This window comes from Lytechinus variegatus, chromosome 17, assembly GCF_018143015.1.
Source record: "Lytechinus variegatus isolate NC3 chromosome 17, Lvar_3.0, whole genome shotgun sequence".
In the NCBI taxonomy this organism is placed as follows: Eukaryota; Metazoa; Echinodermata; class Echinoidea; order Temnopleuroida; family Toxopneustidae; genus Lytechinus; species Lytechinus variegatus.
The window spans coordinates 13,478,949-13,503,325 of NC_054756.1; the positions used below are offsets into that span (position 1 = coordinate 13,478,949).

Sequence of the window (24,377 nt, forward strand, 5' to 3'; positions counted from 1 at the left end):
GTTTCACAAAGATTTAAGTATGACTTATATAGAGTCGCACTTAAATGTCGTTGCGCGCAGTATAAAAGGCATGACAGCATTGGTCTGATCATGCCAAGAGGACGCGCACTACTGCGTATTGATCAATAAGATTGCGCGTTGCATATCATGAACGCGTCAACATTTAAGTGCGACCTAAGTCATACTTAAAACTTTGTGAAACACCCTACTGGTGGGTGTTTCATAAAGCTGTTCGTATGTTAAGAGCAACTTTAAGAACAGGCCCCAAATGGACCGATAAATGGTAACAAATTCTGATGCCTTGGATATCATTATCTTTTCATCATAAATATATGATTGAATACATCAAAATCATCCATATGATCTTGAATACCGTGAAGGAATACACACAAGAAATTACAAGAGACTAACAACCCTGGCACGAGTGCTGAGCTCCACAACACTGTTGTAAGACTTTAAACACGAGACAAATTACTCTGATTCATTATGGTCATCCATACATGCGTCATCGCTCTAAAAATATTTTTAGTATTTGAGTATTTGTCCTTTCTTGTAAAACATAGCTTTATACCCAAAGCTAGTCTGTAGTGCAACCCTTCACTCGAGTTAAAAGTGGTCTTAAAGGGGAATAAATACAGAAAAATAGTGGAGAATGTTTGAGAAAAATCCAATAAAGATTAAGTTATTAGAAATAAGTCATCCAAAATGAATATTATATGATTCTTGAGTTTAAAAAAGCTCATCCTAAGCCTCATAATGATCTATAACTTGTATAAATTGATCAACAATAAACCAAACACGTACTTGATTAAATGCAGAAGAAACTTAGTGAAAGCTTTTAAACATAATGAGAAGGCATTTGAAGTTCAGGGTCATTCAAGCATGAGATGTGCTAACTGTTAATAATCTATCAAGCAGTCTGCATAAAACTTATGTCAAACTAAGATCTCTTGTATCTCGTTTTCATTTTCAATGTCACAATTTGAATTTTAATGGGAATAAGAAGAATAAAACTTTATGTTAAGCTTTTCAGTAGTTTTCTCCTGTTTTTTGCTTTTTGAGGACTATATTATAATTCTAGCTATTTACAGGGAGCCTGCTTAGGCGATTTCTTCTTGGCTTTGGGGTGGATGGCCATATATGTGCTAGTCTTGCATGATGGCCAATCTCTTGATCAAATTTTCAATCACCTCAAATGTCTTGCTGCCCTAAGACTAAAAAAAGCTATTTCTTACAAAATTATCTTGCTCTCGTATGAGTTTACTGCAAGAGCTGCTGTGCAATAGTTTGATATCTCAATGTCACTCCATGCCATTTCATGTATTAACATTTCAGTTCATTTACTTCCACTTCCATCAGTAATGACATACATGCAGGCGCGGATCCGGAAGGGGGGGGGCACAGGGGGCACGTGCCCCCCCCCACCCCCCTTGAGAAGCAAAATAAAAAATTGTAATGTAATAATGCCATGAAAACAGATGTGTGCCCCCTATTTTGAACCTGAAGACATTTGAAGACTTTTTTCTTGCTTGTCAATTTTTTCATGTACGAAAAACCCATAATTTTCATAATTTTTGGTTGAAAACCTTTTTTTTCCGGGTACGAAACATCCTTAATTTGTGGTTGAAGACCTTTTTTTGCTCGTCAAATTTGTTCGCGGACGAAATATCCTCTGAAAAATACTGGATCCGCCCCTGCATACAGGATACATCATACAAAGTAAAATGAGTAACTTGATGAAGTAAATGTAAATATGATTCATTCAGTGTGCAACAGATTCTAAAACAATATGTAATGAGTTTGACTCACATCTTCTGGCAAAAACTATTTGGCACTCATCAGTTTAGAAATTTGAATACTCTACAAATTTTTCTAGAAAGTCAACTAAAGATGCATCGCTTCTCTGCAAGAAAATTGATGATGCATGACCAAATAGTGTTGCTTTTTGGAAAAGGCTTTAATCTTTTTTTGGGGGTGTGTAATTTTTCTGATATGAAAATTCATAAACACACACTACCATATAATAGTCATAATAATGCCACTTATATTCATCAATATACATAATTGCAACTATACATGAATCATCCCTAACATATGTACAATAAAACCCTATTAAGAGTACCAAAATTGAGGTATACTTGAAAATAAACACACATATAACCAGCCCTGCTCCAAGAGGTATGACTTTAGTTTTCTTATTTTACAGAGGAAAAAACGATTGTTTGCCTTATTTTCGTGAGGCAGCTACCACAAAGTGATATAAGAACTTGCATAGCTACACAGTTTTCCTAATATAAAGGTTAACTTATTTTTTCATCCCCAAATTGGCAACTATTATTAATTTTCAAGTTATCAGCAAGGACACCAAACATGTTGAAATGAATGCTAAAAGCGGACTTCAACGAGAAGTTGCCAATTTGCATTTTGAACAGTAATTTTGTTGTTTTCATCACATTGCCAATTTAGTGAGAGTAATGATAAGTTAGACCTTTATTCAGAAATGGGAAATGTACTGCACCGGAAATGGTTTCATTTTTTTTGGGGGGGGGAGGGGGCTGTATTTTTCTTTTTCAAATCATAATCCATGTGTAATTTCTAGCATTCAGATGAAGAAATATTGCAAAAGTGCCTCCTCAAAAATCAAAGCTGCCATCTTAATGACAGCTCCACATTGATTTGTGCAAGTATGGGACATTTGGTGACACAACTTGCCTGTATCAGTACACACAGTGGGTGATTTCAAGTCCTGTGTTGGCCTTGGTGGTGGTGGTGTTGGTGTTTAAATTTGGATTGCTTCCCTTAGCTCCAAAACTAAATTCAGAGTTTGTAAAACTGATCCAGATCACATTATTGACATCCAACAACTAGTGAGTGACTTCTCAGGACCGTCTTCATTTTATGTTTCATGTTATGATCGTGTAAAAATTGACCTAACACCAACACCAAAAGGTCAACAATGAACTTGAAATCACCCAATGTCCCAACACTATCGGGACATGTGTACAGAGAATCTGCAGGGGAGACAATCTTCCCCTATGGATTAAAATTCAGGTTCAACCTTGTGTATGGGGCTGGTCATAAACTGAACAACAGTTAGCTATCAGTTAGTTAATGGATGCAGTACCCTTTGAATCCAAGCCTGACCCAACGATGCCCTGCAGATATCGGTGATTATAAGACGAATACTCAACCACCATCATGTGACTTCCTTCAGGCCCTCTATGGACCTATTCCATGATTCCATCATTTAATATCATAAGATCAAGAGAGAGTTTGTAGGGATTGCCCTGCAGATATTGGTGATAATGATTGTAAAATGAATACTCAACCACCACCATGTGACTTCCGTCAGGCCTTCTATGGACCTATTCCATGATTCAATCATTTAATATCATAAGATCAAGAGAGAGTTTGTAGGGATTGCCCTGCAGATATCGGTGATAATGATTGTAAAATGAATACTCAACCACCACCATGTGACTTCCGTCAGGCCCGCTATGGACCTAAGTTCCCATGATTCCATCTTTTATTATCATAAGATCAAGAGAGAGTTCGTAGGGATTGGCAAGGATGAGCTTGGCTACATCCGTATGGTTCATTTCAAGGACATCGGTGCCGTTCACAGCAGCAAGGTATTCCTTTACCTTTAACAAAAGAGAAAGACAGAAAGCAATGAGACTATTAGAAACAATAATGGAGACAATTAATAAAATGATAATAATTATCATAATAATAATAATAATGATGATGATGATAACAATAATATCATTTTTTCTATATTATAATAATATTATCAACAACAATAATATATAGTGCTGAAGACATCTTTTATTAGAAGTCTTTAAAGTACTCTACAATGCAGCATAATAACCTTGGCTTTAGCGGAGCTACTGTTACATGCTCTGCGTGTAAGAGCAGCTTTGGAGCGAGTGTAGCACAATGTGGATCCATTTCTTGCTGAAGGAAACTCAGGCATGATCATCTTAACGTACTGAATGTCCAGCTTGGGTAAGGGGTTTCCCCAGTTCGTACCACAAGACCAAACCCTAGGGAATCTCCTATAAATGTCAATGCACCATCCTACCTTGAAGTCCTCAAGGTTTACTGTTTGTACGTAGTTTGGAGCATCTCCTTGAATCACAAGACCATATCCAAAAGCATCTGCTATAAATGACAATGTAACATCTTACCTTTGTATGCTGCTTCAGCAGTTGGTCGTTAAGGGTCAACTGTCTTTAGGCAGGTGGGACCGTCTCCTTGTATCTCAAAAGTAAACCCAACTCAATCTCCTACAAATGACAATGTAACATTTTACCTTTAGCCCTTCAGCTGCAGTGGCAGCGGGCCCTTCAGGGTTTACTGTTTGTACATAGGTGAGACCACCTCCTTGAATCACAAGACCACATCCAACAGAATCTACTACAAATGACAAGGTAATATCTTACCTTTAACCCTTTAACTGCAGCTGCAGCAGCAGCGGGCCCTTCAGGGTGTACCATCTGTACGTAGGTGGGACCGCCTCCTCATATCACCAAAATTAAACCAACTGAATCTCCTATAAATGACAATGTAACATCTTACCTTTAACCCTTCAGCTGCTGCGAGCCATTCAGGGTCTATCGTCTGTACGTAGGTGGGACCGTCTCCTCGTATCACAAGAGTAAACTCAACTGAATCTCCTACAAATGACAATGTAATGTCTTACCTTCAACCCTTCAGCTGCAGCGGGCCCTTCAGAGTCTACCGTCTGTACATAGGTGGGACCATCTTCTTGTATCACAAGACCACATCCAACAGAATCTCCTACAAATGGCAATGTAACATCTTCCCTTTAACCATGCAGCTGCAGCGGGCCCCTTCAGGGTCTACTGTCTGTACGTAGGTGGGACCGTCTCCTTGTATCACATAAGTAAACCCAACCAAATCTCCTACAAAGACAATGTAATATCTTACCTTTAATCCTGCTGCTGCAGCTGGCCCTTCAGGGTCTACAGTCTGGACGTAGGTTGGACCGCCTCCTCGTATCACAAGACCAAAGCCAACGGAATCTCCTACAATCTGTATACAGAGACAAAAACACACTTGCAGGTGGAATAAAAACAGGCCAGATAGCATTTTGGATGGACATATTTTTCATCATCACAGGCATTATTAAGAATTATATCAAAGAGATACCATTGGAACAGTTCTAAACAAGGGTATGGCATAGGTTTTGACTGTATCAATGGTAAAAAGTTTGTGTCATTATTCTAATGCTTGAGAAAAATGATGTGAATCATATATTTTGTAAGATAGTCACATCCTATTTGGTGACCAGCCTCATGTAAAAACCATGGCCGGTCAATAGAACAAATCCACTAGTACCTTTGAACTTGGTAATGTGATCTGAAACTCATGCATTCTGACCTACACTTATGTCAAAGTTTCATGAACTAGGTCCGTATACGTTGGAGCTATGATGGCATTTCAAAAACATAACCCTGTTTAAAGGACAAGTCCACCCCAACAAAAACTTGATATGAATAAAAAGAGAAAAATTCAACAAGCATTACACTGAAAATTTCATCAAAATCGGATGTAAAATAAGAAAGTTATGGCATTTTAAACTTTTCGCTTATTTTCAACAAAATAGTTCTATGAACGAGCTAGTTACGTCCAAATGAGAGAGTTGATGACATCATTCACTCACTATTCCTTTTGTATTTTATTATATGAAATATTGTTATTTTCTCGTCATTGTCATGTGAAATGAAGTTCCATTCCTCCCTGAACACGTGGAATTCCATTATTTTAACATTTTGTGCTTCAGGCACAGAGATCCTAATCGTCGAATTTGTAAAAATTGAAATATTGTATAATTCAAACAATAAAAAACAAAAGAAATAGTGAGTGAGTGACATCGACTCTCTCATTTGGATGTAACTGGCTCGTTCATATAACTATTTTTTTTTAAATAACCGAAACTTTGAAATGTCATAACTTTCTTATTTAACATCCGATTTTGATGAAATTTTCAGCATTGTGCTTGTCTGATTTTTCTATATTGATTTAAATCTACATTTTTCTGAGGTGGACTTGACCTTTAAGATTTCAATGCTGACGACGCGGCCACTAGCGTCAGAAAAACAGCGCTTATAATCTCGCTCTGCTATGCAGCTGAGGCAAAATGACTGGTCACATGATGAATTTTAGCCAATCATTTGGGAAGGATATCAAGTTTTTGCTCTATGGCAATGTGCTATCAGGGATATTTCTACAAGATGCAAGCTCATTTTATATCATACAAATTACAAATATACCAGGCTTTGAGGAAGTATAGCTGGAAGTATTTGTCTGAGATTGGACCGACAGTTACTATTATTTACACAGGAGCAAAGCCCCAAGGGATAATAGTAATACTGCACATCCCACTGAAGATGAATAATTCCCTCTATACTATCAAAAGAAACGCCTGTGGGGTGTTTCATAGAGCTGTTCGTAAAGTTACGCACAACTTTACGCACGACTGGAACATGTTCTTCAGTCCTAAATCAATTACATAGGGATATCACACAGCACAAGAAAGGATCACCAGTCGTGCATAAAGTCATTCTTATCTTACGAACAGCTTTATGAAACAACCACCTGGTATATCATTGTTCCATACTCTACTTTTAATAAGATAGAACGATAGGATAGATCTCGATAACCTATCTTTGTGGTTCAACCACAAGCTGAACCGGTCGAGATCACATGCTGCGCTGCACGGAGCCCATTTTCTTGCGCTTACTGACCTACTTGCCCTTAAGCCACCGCGCCCAGCATAATCTGATTAGTGCTTGCGCTCTTGCATCATGGGACTTGCCCGGTAGAGATGCCTTGCTTTCCGGTGCGTCCGAGAGAGCGCATGATCTGTAATGTCAATAATGGAAGAGTACACTATTACAGTATATCTTGGATCACATGATGCTATTCAAACCAATCAATAGAAGATTTGATTTATGTAGCATGTCGTGTTCCTAGTACGTGTATATCAGAGATAATTCTACAAGAACTTTGCACGCTTAATCAATACACTTTGTGCAGTCAATGAGTCCATTTACATAACTGAATTTGGGGGCAATGTCAGCATCTTGGTATGCAGTATACTATACAAGTGAATACAAAGATTTCTTCATCAAAAACATGGAAAGTACAGAATAAGTAGAAGTGAAAGTTTAGAGATTAGTCTTAGAAATCAGACCTTAGTTACATAAGGTGGAAATGTCATATAGAGTATAGAATAATAGTGCCTCTCAAAAAATACCAAAAAAGTGAATGTGACTATTCTGACCAAAATACCATAGGTAAGCTCTAAACCGATATTCAACAGTTGTTGCGTAAGGTCTCTTCTGAAGTTCCTTCAAGGAGGCATTTCATCATAAGCTATCAGATAAGACAACTATCCTTGAGTTTGATGGGCTGAAAAGCACATACATCAGACTGTGATAGCAACTGGCGGATAATGACAACCTTTGTGATGACAACTTTCAGAAAACGGTCCCAACGTCAACTATGGATGCATTTACATGAAAGACAAGCGCTAGTTGTGATAACAATTTCAAAATGAGTTCATACTAACTCTGATTAAATGACCACCCAAGTGTCTGTATAAATAAAATATATGTGCCAGAGCATTCTGGAAGAAATTGTGTAATTGCTGAAATATCAGCAAAAATGAGCATAACATTGTTTCTAAGCAACAATAATACACTGTCCCACATGTACTCATCTGTGTTTGTGATCTTTAGTGCGATTGTTTTCTAGCAATAGAAAAGGGCTGATTGTTAGTCATTCTTGATTTTATGTTAGCTCTGAAAAAAACTGTTAACGACTTTGCCAGTCAACTAATGAGAGTCGCAATTACAGTAGTTGACTGGCAAAGTCATTAACAGTTCTTTTCAGAGCTAACATACAATCAAGAAAGAGTAACAAACGGTCCTTTTCACGACTACATACATGGTGTTTACCGTAAATACCTCCATTATTCTCTCCACCATGGAAACCTTCAAAGATCATCTTACTTCACGATTCATGTAACTGTACCTGGGCCTGGTAAAGCAAAGGTTTGCGATCAGTCACTAAATGAAATGGCCTATCAAGACCTTCATTGCATGCGCATTTTGCTCATTAGACCGACGAGGAACCAATCAGAATTGTTCTTTCAAAGTAGCCAAGCTTTGTTTTACTGGGCCCAGGGAAGCGTTTCATGAAAGGACTAGTCAGACGTTTAATCTGACAAATCCCATTTTATCCAACAGTTACCATGGTAACATTGCCCCTCAGCCAATCAAAACCAAGGAAAGTTGTCGGATCCGACAACTTGTCGGACAAAAATATTGATGAAACACTCCCCAGATCTAGATCCATGGTTATATAGTGACAATCAACCTTGGTTCTACAGACATTCACATGAAATCAGTATTTTACCAAAACTACTTTCATTTCTCTGTAGCCTCACCTTGATATGTCGTTTGGTGAATGGACTCTCAGGATGCCTGAGTTCGTTGGCGGTAAACGATCCCCATCTTCTGGTGCAGACTGGTTCTGTAGGGATGTTTGGGGGGTCCAAGTCTTTCGAAGATTCTCCTAGATGGTTCTGGTTCTGATCCTGGACTTCCAGGTCTGGCTTTGAACCCGAAAGTGATGCCCTTTCCAGAGATGTGTCTGTAAAATAATAATGATAAACTATATGGCACCATCTATCTAGAAATAATCCTATGCCTAAAGTGATATTATAATTACCTCAGCTTTAGAACAAGCTGCCACTTCAATTGCTGAGCAGTCAAGGAATTTATCCCTCCAGGGCAACGTCTTACAAAGAGTTACAATTGATCCAATCAATCGTAACTCTATGGAAATCCATCAGTGTCATAATCTTTTCTACAGGACATTTGCACGATGTCCTTTGTAATCAAAGAGAAGCAAACTGAATTTTCACGAAAACAATGAATGCATGAATATGCATTATAATTAGAAAGTATTTTGAAAAAACATGCATAATAGATTTTGACGTTGCCCACCGTCCATAGTTGTGATTGATCGGATCAATCGCAACTCTTTGTAAGACTGGGCCCAGGTATCCATTCACCTCACATGGGTTGAGTGCAGGCAGGGCAGCACAATGTGGGCAAACTGCTTGCTGAAGGACAACCTGCCATGGCAGTGTTGCTCTTTCTAATAAATACCATTTAAAGGAGAATGAAACCTTTGGAACAAATAGGCTTATGTAGAAACAGGAAAATCAAAGAATAAGAATAAAGAAAGTTTGAGAAAAATCGGATAAATAGTGAGAAAGTTATGAGCATTTGAATATTGCAATCACTAATGCTATGGAGATCCTCACATTGGCAATGCGACAAGGATGTGTGATGTCACTGATGAACAACTTTCCCTTTGGTGGACTATAAAATACCCTCAAAATGTCTCTTTTTGCTTTTTCTTATGATGATACAAACTCTTTATCCATGATGTATTCTTAAAAAATATGTATTACATGCCCTCATGTAGACAGAACACATGATTTATGGATAGATGAGATAAAAGAGGCAATTCTTTTCTAGTGAAATATATACTAAAGTAATGGGGAGAGTTGTTCACAAGTGACATCACATATTTTTGTCGCATTGCCAATTTGCTATCTCCATAGCATTAGTGATCACAATATTCAAATGCTCATAACTTTCTCATTATTTGTCCGATTTTTCTCAAACTTTCGTTGATCTGTTTCTTTGGTTTTTCTGTTTTCACACAAGCTATCTTGTTCCAATGGTTTCATTCTCCTTTAACTACCACTAATACTAATTTGAACCCACGGTCCTCTGATTGAAAGACAAGAGTCAGAGAAAAATCGAACAAATAGTGAGAAAGTTATGAGCATTTGAATAAAGACAAGAGTCAGAGCCCCTAGACCAAGTCACATCCAAAACAATATCGTAAGAATTTAGAAATCAATAACAAATTTAAATAATTGCAGTGATCAAAAATCCAAGAGAGCAAAATTAAGAGAGCAAGACCTGAATTTTAAATGTTGGTTTAACTATAATCGTTGGTTTAACTATAATTAACTACGGTTGAAGTCTTGGTTAAAATTATGGGAAGCTAAAAGTAAAAATATATATACATTTGATATAGAAATTATATATATAAATATCACATATAAATATATGATATGTTTATACTCTATTGCAACTTTTTTGGGGTTTTTTGCCCAATACCTGAAGAAGATGAGTTTGAGTGTATCCTTTGAGATTCTCTTGGTATCGTCAAGGATGGCATCACAGCCGCTTCACCCGATGCCATCATCGTTGCTTCTTGGTCTAACGTCATTAGATCAGTCAAGCTCAGATCAGACATGACGGGGTTGAAGTGATAAAGGAGTCGTTCATCTTTAAAGTGATGGTCCATTGTAACTGCATCATACAAGAAAGAAGTAAGCATTTGATTTTGATAGAGGACATATTACTTGAGCCAACCAACAAAATGATAAGTTTTTGTAATTCTTATTGATTCAAATCTTATTACACTTATGAAATGCGCAACCCATGATGAGTCCTGTTGCCACATTTCTAAGACTAAATCACTCTCACAATCAATCCACTTTGGGCTAAGTGTATCAACACCCTCTATACACCAACCATCAATGAACTTTGCTTACCATGTCTGATGATATCCGCTTCTAGTAGATCTTTACCAAGTCCTGTTGCCACATTTCTAAGACTAAATAACTTTCACAATCAATCTACTCTGGGCTTAGTGTATCAACGCCCTCTATACACCAACCATCAATGAACTTTGCTTACCATGTCTGATGATATCCATTTCTAGTAGATCTTTACCAAGCCCTGTTGCCACATTTCTAACACTAAATCACACTCACAATCAATCCACTCTGGAATTAGTGTATCAACACCCTCTATATACCAACCGTCAATGAACTTTGCTTACCATGTCTGATGATATCCATTACCAGGTCCTGTTGCCACATTTCTAAGACTACATGTAAATCACTCTCACAATCTATCCACTCTAGGCTTAGTGTATCAACACCCTCTATATACCAACTGTCAATGAACTTTGTTTACCATGTCTGATGATATCCGCCTCTAGAAGATCTTTACCAAGTCCTGTAGCAGCATCTCTTGAATTGCACATGTTAATTCGTAACAACCAGGATACCAGTTCTGCACCATAGAAACTCTGTTGGGAGGAGAAATACAGAGGGTTAAATATAAACTCAAGGAATATTTACTGAAAGTAAACAGCAGTGTAGATAGACGTTCGATGAACGCTGGCTCACTAACAACCATTCTAGCCATGAAGTTAAAAGATCAAAATTTGCAAGTTATTTTACTAGCACTATGCAATGAACATGTAGTACCCCATTTCTACCATAATAGTCGAGTGAACTACATTCTAGCATGAAAAAAAGTTACAGAACAGTAGACCCCACTCCATGATCCTTTTTGATTTCTCTCCCTCTCTCTCTTTATATTTTCTCTCTTTTTTCCTTATTATACCACCAGCTGTACTACTAAAAAATTGTTCACATTTTCTCTGAAACATGATTTATCCAACATCCTAACACTCAAAAAGATTTCCCTCACACAAGAGTACTTATGTATGTATCTATGTTATTTCCCATCTTATTATTTCCAATCTGTTATAAAATGTCTGACTATAGATCCCAAGATTAGAAACAATTAGAGTGTATTTAAAACACTTGGTAAACTAAACAGGATACGATCAGGCTCATTTATTCATGTAGTTCTCAACTCATGAAAGATACAATTCTAAGAGGCTGTATCCTGTTCAATAAAATAATATATAATGTATCTTTCGATGTTGCGCAACAATGTGATATATGGGGTGGGGAGAGCAAGAGCAAGACGATGCATTTATTACATGATAGCCCCTTTTTAATCTAGCTTTCTTTTTATTTTCATATTGTGTCTTGAGTTTTTCGACCATGTGATTAACTCTCAATCATACACAAAATCCAATAAATGATCACCAAGGCCTGTATTCTGAAGTCAGGCTTGACTTAGACCACGGTCTAAGTCTGTGCTAATACTATGGGGTGCCAAAAATTCCAAGATTCTGTTTATACTGTATCTTTGTTATGTTTACTATTCTGTTTCCTTTCACTTTCATCATATACAAAAATACTCCAGTTGTCGTTCCCAGATAACTATGAATGACTTGAGTGTAAAATGAGTCAATAAATTGGGATTTGTGCTCCAATTGGCTCTCCATAGTTAAACCACCAGGGTTTAAATTAAACCAGTGTTCACAATACGGGCTGTATGTAGGCCTATAATTTTTGTTCTTTTATTATGCCAAGGGATTCTGAAAGAAATTGTGAAATTGATAACAAATTAGTAATAACAAAAAATTAACATGGCATTCAAGCCAAATGTCTGATCTTTCATAAAGCTATTCAGAATGTCAGTTACAAGCGACTCTATAGACGACTGGTGAACCTTTCTTATATTAAGCATACAACAGAATTTGCATTAATCATTTACCACAGGAAAGGATCACCAATCATTCATAAATTTGCTCATAGCGTATGAAAAGCTTTATAAAACATTCACCGGTCTCATTCAATTCTTCAATTTCAATACCACAACCATAAACCAGGGGAGCCTTTCATCAATATTTTCGTCCAACAAGTTGTCAAATTTGACATCCTTATCTGATTTTGATTGGCTGACAAGGTACCTGTCAGACAAAATGGGACTTGACAGATGAATCTTTTCAAGAAGTGAACGTTCCCCTGAATCCATATATTCAAAGACACTTCTTAATTTACTTACATTCGGATACTTGTGTCCAAACTCTGTATGTGGTTTCAGCAATGGATTTGAAGAAGTTTCACTTGTGACTCTAAAGAAAAATAGACCACAAGAAAAGGAGAATAGTCATTAGAAGTGAATACTATTAAATTACATGTAGTTTCCAGATTTACATTGAATTATAAAATGTTTCCATTCAAGAGGAAAGCACCTTTTGTCTTCTTAATCGATATTAATCGTTGCATAATATTCAATTCAATTCTTTATTCATCCAAATTCAAAAAGGTTTAAAAAAAAGAAAACATGTACAATGCAGACAAATTAGAAATGCAGAGTAATACATATTATAAATAAACAAAACATTGCCTTGATTAACTATCATAATTGAATGAAAGAGAACTTGAGAAGAAAAGCACAGAGGCCTTGTGAGAATTAGTTCTCAAAAGAAATTATAATATACATGTATATTACACAGTAACACTAGCATACCTACGGGGGGGGTGGGGAGGGGGCAGTCTGCCCCCCCTGACGAGCCCCAACCCAAACAAAAGACATACCCTCCCCCCTCGACCGTTATTGTCCCCCTGACTAGATTGAAGACCTTTTTTTTTTTTTTTTTGCTTGTCATTTTTTTTATTTTTTGGACTGAAGACCTTTTTTTTTTTGCTTGTCAATTTTTTGGGGTGGGCAATTTTGCTCCCCTGTGTGTGTGATCTATGTTACAAGGTATGGAATTCCAAACAGTGGAAAGATTTTTTTTGTGATGGTTGAGGAAATCTTAAATAAATGAAAATCATTGCTCGTTCGAGTGTTATAATTGTGAACATTGCTATGTATCTGAAACATCTGTAAAACATTCGATGGTAATTGGACATAAAATGTGAAAATTTTGAATATACATGTAGAATATGGTTTGCCTGCCTGTTTATCTCTATATGAAGCATATAACGTACATGTTTACATTTTGTACTTTTTCCTCAATAACCCTTGATTAATCAGAAAAGAAAAAAACTTTCTATAATCTATGACTGTATGTTGCCTTCTTTTGTTAATCAAGTAGGGATTTACATCAAACAAGCTTAGACTACTTTGCAGTAGATCCTTACAGACTGAATACAATCTTGAAAACATTTCATGAAATGAATTGTAAATTATAGTCAAGCGCAAAATTTGCTTTTTTTTTACAATTGTTGTCAGAGTTGGAATTAATCATTTATTTCAAAGGGTTGTTTTCATTTGCCTTTAATAAACTATTGAGGCTATTCTTTTTTATTGATGAATATTATATGAATTACAAATTTACTGATATAATGGCTCTGTTGTTTGTTTTTATAGTGGTCCAACATGTTTGTTGGAATTTCATATTGGGTCGAGATGATAGATCTTGGGGTACATAGAGATACCAGTCATAAAATCAAATATGGTTGAAAACTATGAAGAATGGAAATGCAATACTTTCCATTCACATTACCTATGGAATATTGTTTAAAAAAGTGCCGCTCCACTGATTAATTGATTCATGTAATGTGTAGCCAATGTATTTACTTCTTATATAGTCATCATTATATCCTACATAAATTACATCCTGTTTGCTGATTGGTGTATAGCATCATGTGACCAAACATATTCTCACTATTTTGCGATGAATTCAAAAATGAAACGCCCACCGAAGAAAATGTACTATCCCGTGACATCAATGATGGCATAGTTGACTAATTCCATCACCGACGTCAGAGATCATGATGGCACAAGCACTAATACGCGTTCCCCGCATTGAGCGCATAAGCACTTCAGGAAAAGAAGGTCAGTCAGCGCAGCTGGTTTGGTTCAGATTTTAAAAAAGGATGAACTAAGAGTACAAGAACTATATTATCAAGATCTATTGCTTTAAGTTATTAAAGTAGGATATACTGTAAAACAAATATACCAGGCCTTCATTCAGAAAGTATAGAGGGTATTATCCATCCTCGGTTGCACTGGCGTAATCACTATTTGGCCCTCGGGAAAAATAGTAATGCCAGTCCAACCTCAGATGACTACTTCCCGCTATACTTACTCAAAGCCTGTTATATTTGTATACTGTTTCATGGCTAATTGCTTCATGTTATACTTCCCACATGCAGGTGGAATATTTTCACTATTGCACTGATAATAGCTTCATGCATGTATTTACCTGTAAAATATTGTTGTACCATTGATGATGGTCCTTGATTCTCGACTATCTCTGAAGGTTTTATCATCGACTCGGAACCGATAGAAAAGCATCTCATCCTTGAACAGGTGATCATCACACACTGGAAAAAAAACACATTGAAATGTGTCATCAAAATGTAAAATATAAATATTCTTGAAACGAGAACAAATCAATAGAACCTTTTCATTTATTGATTCCACTTTTAAAACAAATATCATAATATACATAACAAATGTAATCATAAACATAGTGTATCAATGATCAAATTAAGTATCTAACATAAATATTTAAGCATAAGGTACACTACAAAATGTAAAAAAAAGTGAGGAGACTAAATAGCAAGCAGAGCTTGCAGAAAATTAGGCTCCCAATGGGGGGAAAATATAAGTTGTTACTTTGAGCGAACAAATGTTCCTCATGCAGAACTGGCGAGTACTTGTCGGATGTTTTATCTGACAAGTCCCATTTTATCATATAGTTACCTTGCTTCTCAGTCACACAAAATCAAGGAAAGTTATCAGATCTTACAACCAAGCTCCCCAAAATACTGATGATATACTCCCCTCAGGTGACAATGCTCATCATTATATATTACTTTCCCTTCACTCATGCCCAATGCTATCTTTTCATTCCTTCTATAGGTCAAGAATCTTCCAAGCTTTGAGTAGGTTAGGGACCAAGATTGATCTTTTGTGGTATGCATCTTAAGAATGTTTAAGTATCATTATTATTACATCTCTATCGTATGAGGTCATTCAGCTTTTTTTTACATTTCTTTCTTACAAAGCAGGTAAAGTACAGGTATTCCTTTCAGCTAATAGTAAGTTAGATATATGTAACTTGGAATCCAATTTGCATCATGCTTCTCTATGGGCCTTTTCACATGAGAATCTTGAATCATCATTGTAAGATGATTGCCATTCGTCTTTAGAATCATTTTACCATTCACACAGTCACTTGAAAACTGTGATTTGAATTCAAATTCCTGAGTAAATCGGAATCGTGTCTTTGGTGACTTGTCAGTCAAACCCAATCAAAGCACTGCATCACAAAAAAGAAACTATGATGAGTGCATGACAATTATATTATCTACGGAAGTGCTTGAAGGTCAAGTAAGCTCCGCCCCTCAACAGATGTTTGGAGGTCAACCCTTTCAGACGTAAAATTTGTACCATAATTTGAGTGAAACATAAACTGGAATTAACCTCCAGAGTAGAATTTGAATTTGTGATTAGCGTTTGTGACATTTTCTTCTAGTTTGGTTTCACAAGCGCTAAAAATTTGACATTAAAATTACTTTTCACTGGAACCATCATTCAAATTATGATTTTGGTACTGTGTGAAAGCGTGGTATGTCTTGACAAGTATGCATTAAATTTAACAATTCTACTTGTAACTTGAGACAATAAAAGCAAGGTCAGGAATTAATGCAGTCCTGTTTATTACATAATAGAATTACAATGTTTCTGTCATGTTATTTTCTTTGACCTGTGAGGAATCCAGTTTGTATTTCTATAAAATAGCCTTGTTGCCATGTCAGTGAATAGCAAGTTTTCAGCTTGTCAAAAACAAGATTTGATTTAAAATGTACTTAGACATAGGCCTATTCTATTCAAAATGCAAATAAAGGACTGTTATTTGGTTCACCTTTTTACTCACCGGTACATAATAAAATACTAGTGTTTCTTTCATGTTTTTTCTTTGACCCGTTAGGAATCCAGTTTGTATACAATTGTTGCCATGTCAGTGTTTGCCAATCTTTAAAGTTGTCAAGAACAACCATTGATATCGAAAGTATAGATCTTCATTTAGGCTTATTCTATTTTAAGGAAAGACAATTGATGCAAGCAAGGTCAGTGACTTGGTGGGAAATGGAAAAGGCCTGTAATTATAAATTGAATTCAAACACTCTTTTCATGTGACCTGTTAGGAATCCAGTTTGTATGTACTAATACCTGTTGTTATGTCAGTGGATAGGAAGTTTTCAGGTTGTCAAAAACAAGATTTGATTTTAAAATGTAGTACACATAGGCTTATTCTATTTGTAAATATAATGTTAGTAAGGTCAGTGACTTGATGAAAATGTGACAATACTTGTTGCGATGTCAGTGTCTGCCAATCTTCAGGTTGTCAAGTACGTACAAGCTTTGATTTAAAAAGTAATTATTTTAAATAGGCCTATTCAAAGTAAAGAAAGATAATGCAAGCAATGTCAGAGTCTAGACCAAGTCATCTCAGGACTTTGTTGTTCTTGACAATCAAAAATCTTGCCAGTTGCCTAACATAGCAACATCTAATGTGTGAAAATTGAATTCCAAGTTTTGCAGTCTATTCAAGTCACCAACACATGTAGATGAAATGAATACATTGTTTACGTTTCCAGGAGATGAAGTCCATTCAATTTGAATACAGGGTGATTAAAACATTACAAAAATTTATGCTTCGGGTTCGTTCACACTAACCATGATGAATGACATTGTATTTCTGCAGGACGTTCATGAGTTCAACAACCTTTCCTCTTTCCTTGATGCCCTTGTGTAGTACAATCCAGTCAATGACATCTTTACCAATAAAACACTTTTGGTAATGTCGAAGTCTGTATCGTCTATCTTGGATAAGTGATGATCTCCATTCATTCCTGAAAAAGTTATGAAAAGATGGTACAATTCAATTTACATTAATCCAGTTCAATTCAATCATGAAAATAGTTATAAAAATACAAAACAAAATGGTTAATTAACCCTTTAAATCCCCCAGTAAAATAAATGTTGGGCCTAGCAGAAAACATGCACAATGTTAAATGCCTTTTTATTTAGTCACCTGCATTGGAGAATTTTTCCAATCAAAATTATTTCATGCTCTCACTCGAACACGAAAAGAAATAGGCCTATAACAAGTAAAAAGGATAGATTTTAGAGTCTACACTTAAAAGGGCTCGAGTTAGCAATGGCAAATCATTTTACAATAAATCATGACAAGGACTATTATTATTATTTGACAGATGAAATATTTAGATGCCAAATCAGCTGGTTACAGGATACATTCTTCATGCTTGGATGATAATTAATGAGACAACAGAAAATGAATTGCCACGCTTGTTGTGCCAAAGGCAAAGACGAACAAAGTAAACACTATAGTATAGGCTATAAGGTTAGAATGCTGAAAAAACAATACACCCAAAACTTTAATAGTACATGGGTCAATCCACGTCAAATCAACCAATTTTCAGACAATTTGTCACCCGACCCCCTTCGATTTTCTTTAAACTCGCACCAAATGTTCCCCCAAATGTCTGACGGAAAAATCTGAAATATTTTGCCCCAAGGTCAAACGGTTGCTAAGATACAGCCTCCCTTAGCAACCAATGCGTGGCCAAACAACCAAGTTTTAAAAAAATTTGCTATTTTTGATCGACTGCTGCAACTAAGTTTGATGAGGTAGAGTGCTTATTTTCTGGAAATTGGAAGAACTTTTTAATCTTAACATGCACAGTATATTACGGCACGGATCTGACCAGCCGTTATTGCGCACGAGGTCGCCGAAAATGGTGTTAAGCATCCAAGTCAGTGATTTCGGGTGCATGTTTGGAAGCTCATAACTTCCAAATTCAATTAGCTTCTAGCCCAATATCATGCATATTTGAAGACTATCACTTGCTCAATAGACCTACAAAAAATTGGCCCAAACGTGCGCGTCGATTTCTTGTAGGGCGCCCTCAAAGTTGGATTTTTTCTAAAAGTTGCCAAGTTCAAGGTCACGGATCACCCCTCGTCCCATCAAGGAACAACACCAATTTCTGTATACTGATAGACAATTACCTATATTTTCATGGGATACTTAAAATTCTTTGTGACCGAAATGTTTAATAGCTCGTTTACAAATTCGAAAATGGTCGTAAACACCCCAAAACCAATGCAAAACGATACATACAGGTTTATCAGCACACTTCACATTGCAATAAATCGGAAATGAAAAGCCAACAAGCACTGGTATTGTCTGTAATGGTAGTCTGTAATTAGTACTAAAAGGATATGCATCACAAATAGTTTGACTTATTGGTAATGACCTTGAAAAATACAACTGAAAATCATTATAAACAATAAATCAGGTCAATTTTCCGTGATTATAGGGCACTAAACTGTATTTACACGTACTTTCACTTGTGTGTCATTTCAAAACAAATGATGATTTTAAGCTGATAATTGCAAATCCTGTTCCTTTCAGGTTGTATTTTAATATCCAAATAATACATAAAGTCACATCTTTATCTTTTGACCTTGACATTGATCTAAAAATAGCTGAAAATGCCTTAAAATTAGCATATTCACAACACCTGTGAGTTTTACAACACATTTCAGAATTGATTTTCTCACAGACTAAAAGCCTGATCATGTTGATATTTGCAGTACTGGTAGTCCATAATGAGTACTTGGATGATCTTTTATCAATTCATTCTTTTTCACACCACAATGACCTTGAAAAAATGGCTGAAATTCACCCAAAATCTTTAATCCGCCAATATCCCACCATACAAGGTTGTTTACACCGACTTTCACTTATGTGTCATTTCAACACAAATGATGATTTTAGGCTGATAATTGCAAATCTTGTTCCTTTTAGGTTGTATTTTAATATCCAAATGATACATAAAGTCACATCTTTATCTTTTGACCTTGACATTGATCTAAAAATAGCTGTATATGCCTTAAAATTAGCATATTTACAACACCCGTGAGTTTTACAACACATTTCAGAATTGATTTTCTCGCAGACTAAAAGCCTGATCATGTTGATATTTGCAGTACTGGTAGTCCATAATGAGTACTTGGATGATCTAATATTAATTAATTTTTTTTACAACACAATGACCTTGAAAAGATGGCTGAAATTCACCAAAATCTTTAATCCACCAATATCCCATCGTTAAAGGTTGTTTACACCAACTTTCACTTATGTGTCATTTCAACACAAAATAATGATGATTTTAAGCTGATAATTGCAAATCTTATTCCTTTGAGGTTGTATTTTAATATCCAAATAATACATAAAGTCACATCAGTCACAGGCTTTTAGTCTGTGAGAAAATCAATTCTGAAATGTGTTGTAAAACTCACGGGTGTTGTGAATATGCTAATTTTAAGGCATTTTCAGCTATATTTTTAGATCAATGTCAAGGTCAAAAGATAAAGATGTGACTTTATGTATTATTTGGATATTAAAATACAACCTGAAAGGAACAAGATTTGCAATTATCAGCTTGAAATCATCATTTGTGTTGAAATGACACATAAGTGAAAGTCGGTGTAAACAACCTTTAATGGTGGGATATTGGCAGATTAAAGATTTTGGGTGAATTTCAGCCATCTTTTCAAGGTCATTGTGTTGTAAAAAAAAATTAATTAATATTAGATCATCCAAGTACTCATTATGGACTACCAATACTGCAAATATCAACATGATCAGGCTTTTAGTCTGCGAGAAAATCAATTCTGAAATGTGTTGTAAAACTCACGGGTGTTGTAAATATGCTAATTTTAAGGCATATACAGCTATTTTTAGATCAATGTCAAGGTCAAAAGATAAAGATGTGACTTTATGTATCATTTGGATATTAAAATACAACCTAAAGGAACAAGATTTGCAATTATCAGCCTAAAATCATCATTTGTGTTGAAATGACACATAAGTGAAAGTCGGTGTAAACAACCTTTAATGGTGGGATATTGGCGGATTAAAGATTTTGGGTGAATTTCAGCCATTTTTTCAAGGTCATTGTGGTGTGAAAAAGAATGAATTAATAAAAGATCATCCAAGTACTCATTATGGACTACCAGTACTGCAAATATCAACATGATCAGGCTTTTAGTCTGTGAGAAAATCAATTCTGAAATGTGTTGTAAAACTCACGGGTGTTGTGAATATGCTAATTTTAAGGCATTTTCAGCTATTTTTAGATCAATGTCAAGGTCAAAAGATAAAGATGTGACTTTATGTATTATTTGGATATTAAAATACAACCTGAAAGGAACAGGATTTGCAATTATCAGCTTAAAATCATCATTTGTTTTGAAATGACACACAAGTTAAAGTACGTGTAAATACAGTTTAGTGCCCTATAATCACGGAAAATTGACCTGATTTATTGTTTATAATGATTTTCAGTTGTATTTTTCAAGGTCATTGCCAATAAGTCAAACTATTTGTGATGCATATCCTTTTAGTACTAATTACAGACTACCATTACAGACAATACCAGTGTTTGTTGGCTTTTCATTTCTGATTTATTGCAATGTGAAGTGTGCTGATAAACCTGTATGTATCGTTTTGCATTGGTTTTGGGGTGTTTACGACCATTTTCGAATGCGTAAACGAGCTATTAAACATTTCGGTCACAAAAAATTTTAAGTATCCCATGAAAATATAGGTAATTGTCTATCAGTATACAGAAATTGGTGTTGTTCCTCGATGGGACGAGGGGTGATCCGTGACCTTGAACTTGGCAACTTTTAGAAAAAATCCAACTTTGAGGGCGCCCTACAAGAAATTGACGCGCACGTTTGGGCCAATTTTTTGTAGGTCTGTTGAGCAAGTGATAGTCTTCAAATATGCATGATATTGGGCTAGAAGCTAATTGAATTTGGAAGTTATGAGCTTCCAAACATGCACCCGAAATCACTGACTTGGATGCTTAACACCATTTTCGGCGACCTCGTGCGCAATAACGGCTGGTCAGATCCGTGCCGTAATATACTGTGCATGTTAAGACTAAAAAGTTCTTCCAATTTCCAGAAAATAAGCACTCTACCTCATCAAACTTGGTTGCAGCAGTCGATCAAAAATAGCAAATTTTTTTAAAACTTGGTTGTTTGGCCACGCATTGGTTGCTAAGGGAGGCCGTATCTTAGCAACCGTTTGACCTTGGGGAAAAATATTTCAGATTTTTCCGTCAGACACTTGGGGGAACATTTGGTGCGAGTTTAAAGAAAATCGAAGGGGGTCGGGTGACAAGCATTTGTTGATTTGACATGGATTGACCCACATGTAAATAGTACATGTTCGCATTAATAACTTTACCTGCTGAAACCACACATCGCCATATAACCAGTACCGTACCAGTTTATCTTCCACTATACTGACTTCAATTCATGAAATCAAGAAATTGGAAGGAGGGGGCAAGCAAGTTTTTATAGGTAAAACTTAATACGCCCACAAAACAAGCATGACAAGGTATAGACCAAAAGCTTCGGTCTCTGTTTTGTTGGTTGTTCAGCTGAACTCCGTTTGCTTCACTCACCAAATACAGAGACCGAAGTTCTAGCGCGATCTGTACAGGGGACTCAATGGCCATAGGCATATATTTATGTACTTAAGATCGGATAAAACGGGGAAGTGAATTTGCGCGACAGCCGAGATAAGTCACTGTTTTTGTTCCTTTTAACTTAATTTTTCTCCGTTTTTGGGCAATTAATGCCAAGAGGAAATATAAATTTGCATTTTGGTGGCGTTAATTTTCAAAATTTTTATTCATTAAAGTAAAAAATTGAAGAGCCCCGATGGGGGGATTTTGCATTGCAACTAATTTGCAAGTCCCCTAATGGTGGAAGCACAATAGCGAGCCGTCTGTTTACGAGGAGAATTAAAAAGAAAATGTGTAAAAACTCCTCGAAACAGACGGCTGCCAGCTGTCTAGACAAGGTGGTATGTATGTTACAACTTACAAGGTATGTTAGTAGGTTGTTCCTCTGTAATAACAAAATGTCAAAATTGTTAAATAAATCCCTACATACGATAGTGAAATTATTCCCGTCTACCAAATTTTTAACAAGAAAAGAAGGCCTCGAATTCGGCCTAACAAGTAATAGAAGTACTTAACTAAAGTCAAGAAAAGACAGATTATCAATATCATGACATTAATATATTGGAAGCTGGCGCCAGATCAGTAGAGGCGCTGGTCCAAAAATTGGGATTGTCCCAGAAAACAAGGATATCCTCATAAACCAAGACAAATCATGTCTTGATAAATTGAGACTGTCCTTGTTTATGGGGACGTTTTTTTTTTCACTTCCCCCTATGGGACAAAGACAGCAATTACGGAAATTGAGAGTGCTAAAAATAAATTCAATGACCTCAATTCCCCCAGTTCACCGTCTATTTTTCATGACTTACCTTCTTCCAATAATCTTGTTATGAAACCTGATATGTTTACATTGACTAGCACACTTGATTGGTGTCGGCACTTGACAGGTGAATGAACTTTCCTAGATTTCTTGTGTGAAGAAATCCTTATAAACTGAGACAGTCCCTGTAAACTGGGACAGTCAGACAGTGGGAGTGGGACGATCCCAATTTTCTGACCAGCGCCTCTACCATGTCTACTGCAGATATTAAACGCACCTAGCTGATCAGTGATGAAAGATTAAAAGAATGTTTTCTTTTCTACCAGCTATAATTTTGTTTCATGGCAAGACTCAAGAGGAGTAACCTAGAGCTAATTTCAGCCCTAATAAGTGAGTACAAACTCACCTGAGTTTTTCACCAATGATCAATATGTTCCCCGTAGCCTTTGAAGCCAGCGACAAAACTGCCGAACCGTCGAAAGACTTCGTCTTGCCTCTCATAATTCGTTCCTCCTTTCAGCAACTGAAAACTTGAACAAAATATTCAGATATAGCATAATATCCACACCTAACGAACAATTTCGGCTAATTTCTAAGATCTGTGACATGAATTTGAAAAGATCAACCAAATTGTATCAGTTTTCCAGCATTTCCCCTATTCCGTCTACCGCGTGTCTGTGTTTTGATTCCCGTTGAATGATTGTTTACGTTGCATGCCGCATACGCGCACCACCCCACCGGCGGCGTGAAGTTGGTTGGATATTCGATATTCGATATTCAAACTGTGAAGTTGGTTGGATATTCAGGTTCGATATTCAAACGCGTGTGAAGTTGGACAGATATTCAATATTCGATATTCAAAAATTAGGGGTTTTGAAAGCTAGCTAGGGGGTTTAAAAGGTGAAACACAACACGGGCAACCATAAAATAGCTGGCTTCCCCTAATACGAGGATTTTTTAGGGGACAAAAGTCAGGGAATAAAAGGGTTGGAAATTTCTAATTTAATTTTTTTTTTCAAGGGGCCCCAGGGATATCCCGACGGCCTAGCCAGGGTAACCACCTATCCTAACTTGTAGAACTCGACTCGGGCAACAAGATAAACACCTGCTTGACCCGGCGCATGCACATTTAGGGGGCTCAAATTAACAAAATTAAAGGGAATAAAGGGCTATTTAGACCATTTTTTAATTAAAAAAAGTATTTTTTTCAAGGGGCCCCCAGGGATATCCCGACGGCCTAGCCAGGGTAAC

The 24,377-nt window shown here is 36.3% G+C and overlaps 1 protein-coding gene across 1 annotated transcript; it reads right to left on the bottom strand.

Annotated features, from left to right (window-relative positions):
- Positions 1-2,907: 2,907 nt before the first annotated feature.
- On the bottom strand, positions 2,908-23,832 carry LOC121431044 (DEP domain-containing mTOR-interacting protein-like). Its single transcript, XM_041628513.1, has 9 exons — positions 23,533-23,832; positions 17,472-17,647; positions 14,989-15,109; positions 12,837-12,906; positions 11,103-11,217; positions 10,236-10,430; positions 8,480-8,685; positions 4,954-5,058; positions 2,908-3,644 (listed from the first exon to the last, which is right to left on the bottom strand). Exons 1-9 carry the CDS (start codon positions 23,625-23,627, stop codon positions 3,504-3,506), a joined length of 1,224 nt encoding a protein of 407 aa, XP_041484447.1. The 5' UTR covers positions 23,628-23,832; the 3' UTR covers positions 2,908-3,503.
- Positions 23,833-24,377: the final 545 nt, after the last annotated feature.